Source organism: Pseudorca crassidens, chromosome Y, assembly GCF_039906515.1.
Source record: "Pseudorca crassidens isolate mPseCra1 chromosome Y, mPseCra1.hap1, whole genome shotgun sequence".
In the NCBI taxonomy this organism is placed as follows: Eukaryota; Metazoa; Chordata; class Mammalia; order Artiodactyla; family Delphinidae; genus Pseudorca; species Pseudorca crassidens.
This window is the reverse complement of record NC_090318.1, coordinates 557,558-563,557: the sequence shown is the minus strand read 5'-3', so window position 1 is coordinate 563,557 and position 6,000 is coordinate 557,558. Positions and strand designations below refer to the sequence as shown.

At 55.2% G+C, this 6,000-nt stretch overlaps 1 protein-coding gene across 2 annotated transcripts in view; it reads left to right on the top strand.

Annotated features, from left to right (window-relative positions):
- The first annotated feature begins 1,017 nt into the window (after positions 1 to 1,017).
- LOC137217870 (serine/threonine-protein phosphatase 2A regulatory subunit B'' subunit beta) overlaps positions 1,018 to 6,000 on the top strand; it is a 53,052-nt gene continuing 48,069 nt past the window's right edge. The window contains exon 1 of one of the 2 annotated variants that reach the window (XM_067724870.1): positions 1,018 to 1,968. In XM_067724870.1, coding sequence (XP_067580971.1) covers positions 1,636 to 1,968 — 333 coding nt within the window. In that variant the 5' untranslated portion in view covers positions 1,018 to 1,635. The remainder of the gene's footprint in view (positions 1,969 to 6,000) is intronic. The other variant, XM_067724868.1, reaches the window with a different exon arrangement.

Here is a 6,000-nt window from a genome sequence, read left to right as displayed (position 1 = left end):
AGTGATTTCCTATCTTTAGCATCTTCCCATCCATAGAAAAGTGCTAAATTCATTAACTTGAGATGTCTGTTTTTCTTTCATTAACAGTAACCTTCCAACTATCTTATTTTTTGTTGCAAAAAAGGCCTCTGTACTCTGGCTCCTCCCTGACCTCTTGGAAGAAGTCCCTCAGAGCCATCTGAGAGGCTACCTCCCTGGCTTAAGTCCTCAGCAAGTCCACGGAATAAAACATAATTCTCAACTCTCAGGCTGTGCATTTTCCTTCAGTCAACAAACACAAATGAAGTTTGAAATCATTGTAGGCACAAAATAAAACCATAGTTTAAGAGTTATTTAGTGAGTCTAGCTATATTTATACTCCTGAGAAATAGGAGAGCCCAGCTCATAAGCCCTCGAAATTACCTCCTGAAAGAGAGCAAACCCAAGTGAAACCTCATAATGTTAAGAGAAAAAAAAACTTAGAAAAGAAATCAAGGCATTAAAAAAAAAGAGGTGCACGTGTGCTGTGTGGATGATTTATCGACACTCTTAAAAGGATAAACTGAAATAAGCTAGTCATGGGGCCTAAGTCGTTTAAGTAATTGCTTCCACTTCCATCAAAATAAACATTATTTTTGCAATTACAAAAGCAATTCATTCTCAGCCAGAAAGGCCAGCTTTAAAGCAGCTGCACGCCTCCAACCCGTCACTATCATTTAACAAATTTAAGGCAACCGCGACCATTGCGGTCTGAAGGGGCCCCGTTTTATCTAAATTCTGCATTTCCCCGCAACCGCCGCCACGCCCGCCTCCCGCTCGCTCCCGCGGTCGGCGGGCACGCACTGCGCATACTCCTCCCCTGTACCGCGCCCTCTCCGCGCACAGTGTCCGGCCTCCGACTAGCTCCCGGCGGGCACGCACTGCTCATGCTCCACCGACGGGCCTCCCGAGCGTCGCCACTACAGGCATGCACTGCGAATGCCCAACAGACCGGCCAACTAACCCCGCCCATCCCGGCGAGATGGCATCGCGCATGCTTGCACTTCCGCGGACAAAAGGGCACGTCGCTGGTGCGGGCCGCACCCCAAGAAAGCCTAAAAGCTGAAAGACATGGGGTGGGGTGCCCGCCATCCCCCGCCCCCGTCCCCACTCCAGCTCCTGAGCGCTGTCCAGCCCACTGAAACGCCCCGGCACAGCCACGGCTGGAGTCGTGGGCGCCGACGGGCGGCGCCGTGATGACGCCACGTGTCACGGTGACGCACGACATAGGCGACCTTCTTTGGGAGCGCAGCCGGCGCGCCCGTTTTGAAGCTGCCCTGAGCTGGGCGGGCCCCGCCGCGGTCCGGCCTTCCGCCTCCGCCGAGCCCCCGAGTCCGCGCAGCCCCTGGGCGGGGCGCCGCCCTACCCCTGACCCGTGACCCCGGGCCAGCGACGCCCGCCGGGCAGTTGACTCCACACCGGACCCCGGGCCCGCGACGCCCGCCGGGCCGGCCGCCTTCACCCGGGACCACGGGTCCGGGACCCCCGTGGGGCTCGTCCCCTCTGGCGGCCGTCGCCTACTACGCGGAGGTCCTTTCAGGCCGGACTTCGGTCCCGGTTCCAGGCACCTGTGCAGGAGGAAGGAGTCCCCCTGGAAGGTGGGTCCGAGCCCCGGAGATGCCGCCCGGCAAAGTCCTGCAGCCCGTCCTGAAGATGAAGGTGGACGAACTCTTCCTGTGCTGGCTCAGCGAGTCCAGCACGCAGGCAATGCTCCAAGACTGCTTGCAGAGGATCAAGATGCCCGGGGGGCCCGAGGGGGTCGGGGGAGACGCAGGGCAGCCCGGGCCCCCGTTCGCAGCCCCGGCCCTTGCCTGCAGGCCGCGCGGGTTGGATAGCCCAGGGGCGCCCAGCCCGTCCCCCGCGTCCACCGCTCTCCCCCTGGGAGCCGCCTCTAGTGCCCGGAGTGGACCACCTGTTCGAGGGCCTCGTCGATCCGCAGGGACGAGAGTAGTAAGTTACTCTTCCTTCTAACGCCTGCGGAGGTAACTCGGGTCGCCTACCGACGTGTAGCTGAGGGTGGCTGAAGATGCTGGAGGAGGGTCGGGCATGAAAGCGCTTGCATGGCTAGTCTCTTCCCTCTGCAAAGTCTCGCACACAGAAAAATGTTGTCTTTGACACATTCCCAAGTTGGGCGTCATTCTGGGACAGCAGTGTATTTAATTTTTACAAAAGGTGCTTTTTGATTTTTAATACTGTGTCGGTTAAAAGTAATAAAGCGTCTCCAGGTGTTACGGGAAAACGTATGGTTGGTGCATATCGTACCCCTAGCATACGCCTAAGCCTGAAGGAGTGTGACTGTTCCGTTGGGACTTGATGATAACATTGGAGTGTTTTCGGTTGAGCCCGCATCCATCCCATCAACAGCACTGAGCATATCAGGAGGAGGGACTTCCCCCATCACTTAGTCTGCTGGTTCCCAGCCACGAAGGGGAGGGTGAGAGGTGGATGTCAGTCCGGAAGGAACTTGTCTGGTTCCAAGTGATTGGAGGGTGTCTGACATGTTCTCACAGATCAAGGATATTTTCCAGAAAGTGAGCCTCCAAGGAGGATGGGAGGTAGACCCAGAGGCAGCTTGGGAGACCCTGTAGAAACGCCCCGAAGGAGGCTTATTTGGATCTGCAGGAACGTGTGTCCTGGGACCCATCCCTGAGTCTGACCGTCTGCAGTGCCCTCACTGACCTGCAGAACCACAGTGTTCCAGAAGGCCTGCCTGAGCCCCCATTGAACTGAGGAGGTGGGTACGTGAGGAGGGCCAGGGCTCAGCAAGATCTCTCTAGCAGTGACAGCCCCCTGCCCGTCCACCCTCAGGCACTCTTCCTCCCTGGGATCCCTCAGGCCTTCTGTGGGGAGCTCCTCACTTTGTCACTAAGTGTGCTCCGGTGACACAGCCTGGCGGACACCGCTGGAAGATGAATTCTTGTGTTTCGTGACCCCATGACTTGGTGTGAGTCCCCTTAGGTCTGGAGATGTCTACGAAAGGTCAGCTCGTGCAAGGAGGGTGACTTGGATGCATGTGAAGAGAATGTGTTTCTGCGCAGCAAGTAGGAAGTCACAGACCTGTGGAAGTCAAGTTCTGTAGGCGTTCACAGCAGGGAGAGGCCATTCCTCTCCGTCTGGAGGGATGGGGCGTGGAGGAAGTGAGCTGTGGGACTAGGGGGTGCCCTGAATTGGGGGAGGGCGCCTGGGGGGGGAGGGGACGTGGGGGGTGGCTATGTTCCAAGTGTGAGGACCAGATGTTTATGCTCAGAGCCGCCGCACGGCAGGCTGCTGCATCTGGGCCGCGCCAGCCGGATTGGAATTGAGCCAGAAGCAGAGCTCAGGGCTGGGTAATCTCTCTGCCTCTGTGGCCGGCTGCTGGGCTTCCCGAGGGCAGCGACATGGCGGGAGTGGTGTTTCCCCAACACCACGTTATCGCATTGCGCTGCACTGTATGGGGCCCGCAGAGAGATGAGCTTCTGCCTGGAGGGGTGGGGCGTGGCCTGGGGGGCGTGGCCAGGATGGAAAGGGGGTGAATGAAAGGAAGTGCTGACGGAGGTGGGGTGAGACTGAAGACCCCTCCTCTGGCCTGTGGTTTTCATGACCAGATACAGCAAGTCAGCACGAGAAACCGGTTTTGAGGGAAAACAGAATGACTTTCTCTTAGTCGTCCCAAGAGTGTTCAAAAAGTGATGATGGACCTTGCCTGGTACTTGAAGGTGACTTTAAGCACATCTCAGTGTATTTGGAATTTATGGCGCGCTTCACTTGGGTTTCGAGAAGCGAGTAACCCAAAAGGATGTTTCTCATTCGGACAAAATGATAAGAGCTCTTTTGCCCCAAGAAGTGGATAATTAATTTCAGAAAAACGTTCATACGTAAAGTGCTGTGAGGAAAGCTCTGAACCTTTTTTTCTTTAACGACTAATAGGAAGCAAGTAAGACTCACGTGAGGCCCTCACCCATGGGAGCGGTGGGGAGGAGGCTGGGTCCTGACGCTCCTCGCAGAACCCAGGACACCTCAGAGTCCTGGGAGTGACAGGCAACAATCCACCCTCCCCCATCCTGGAGACCAGATGTCTGAGGTCAAGGTGTCCTAGGACCGCGCTCCCTCCAGAGGCTCCAGGGGAGGGTCACTCCTGCCTCTTCCGGCTTCTGGGGGCTCCAGGCGTCCCTGGGCTTGTGGCCGCGTCCCTCCCGTCTCTGCCTCTGTCTTCACGGGGCTTCTCCTCTGTGTCTGGGTCTCTCGCCTTCTGTGTCTTAGAAGGACCCTGTCATTGGATGTAGGGCCACCCTCCTCCAGGAGGACCTCAGCTCAGATCTTTGACTTTATCCCATCTGCAAAGACCCTGGGCACTGTCCCTCCCCCTTCACTGCTGTGCCTCCTCTCCCCACTTCCCATCGCCATCGGAAGCGAAGGGCTCTGTTTTATCTCTCTGCCGCCTGCTGCGTCCCGGGTGCCTGGACACACTCAGACTTCCACGGTGGGTTTGCTGAGGGGTGCGCGTGTCGGCTGACCCCCCAGCCCAGCAGCAGCTGAGCCCCTCCCTGAGTGTGGAAGTAGAGGTGTCAGGGAAAGGGAGGGGCTTGTTCTTAACCCTTGATTTTTGAAAAGTCCAGTTTGTGGGGGGTTAGTTTACATACAGCGAATGGTGCCTATAGGTGTGCAGGACGGTCGTCACACTCACTCACGTGTGAGCACGCCGAGGAGCAGAGCGCTTCCTGCCCCCAGGCCCCGTGCCCCTCGCCCCAGGCAGCCACTTCCGCTCCCAGGATCTGTCTGAGGTGCTGCGCAGCCTGCGCTTCCCTCTCCCTGCCGAGTAGGATCCCTTTGCGTGGATGGACCACAGCCTGATTGTCACTTCAGCACTGGGGGCCACTCGAGCTGTTTCTGTGTGTGCTTCTCATGAATGAAGCTGCTGAGAACCTCGTGTGGACAGGTGTTTGCGTCTCTCTCGGATGAATGACCTTGGAGTGGAATTGCTGGGCTGTGCGCTGTGTGTGTGTTTAACTTAAAAAACAGAACAAACCTGAAAAGCCTCCAAAGCCCCTACACTGTTCTGAGGCAGGTGTCATGTCCCGTTTCCCCAGCCGTGCGTGCGGGTCCTCGTCCACGCCTCCCCGGCACTGGCTGTCCTTAGACTTCTACTTCAGCCGTCCCGGCGGGCGTGTTGTGTGTCATGGTTTTACCTGCATTTCCCTGTTTTCTGGTGACAGCGAGTACCTTTTCATGACTTACCCGCCATTGTGCGCCGCCTGTCCAAATCTTCTGCCCATTTTGAAAACTGGGTATTTCTCTGTCGTTGAGTCGTAAGGGCTCTTTATGTGGAATCTGGATGCAGCTCCTTTATGAGACACGTTTCCACATATTTCTCTTCAGTCTGTGGCCTGTTCTGTCATTTGTTTAACATGTGTTTTGAAAGCAAAAGCTGTTACTTTTTTGATTCTTTAAATTTTATTCTTTTATGTTTCTTATTTATTACATCCAATCTACGAAATATGTGCCTATCCCAAGCTCTCAGGGTTATCTGCTCTTTTCCTTCTAAAAGCTTCCTGGTTTTCACTTTTGCATTTAAACTTCTGATCCATTTCATAAGTTTCTGCATGTGGTGTAAGATATCCAGGTACACAGCAGTTTTGAAATCTCTCCTTTTCCCATTGAGTTGCATTGTCTGAAATCAATTGGCCGTATGCGTCTGGGTCTATTTTCTCATCCCTAACCCACTGATCTGTGTTTGTGTTCTCACTCTGGGGCGCTTTGTAGACTAACATGTGGAAAGTGGGTGGTGTACGGCCAACTCTGTTCTTTTAAAACAGCTCTAGCTATGCTGACATTCGCATTTCCACCTAACATTGAGAATCAGCTTATGAACTTGTACAGAAAGGGCCTATTGGCATTTTGATCGGGATTGCATTGAATCTGTAGATCAGCTGGGTGTAACTGATGCCCCCGAACAGCTGAGTTTTCCAGCCCGTGAACTCTGGGTGTTTCTCCGTTTACTTACGT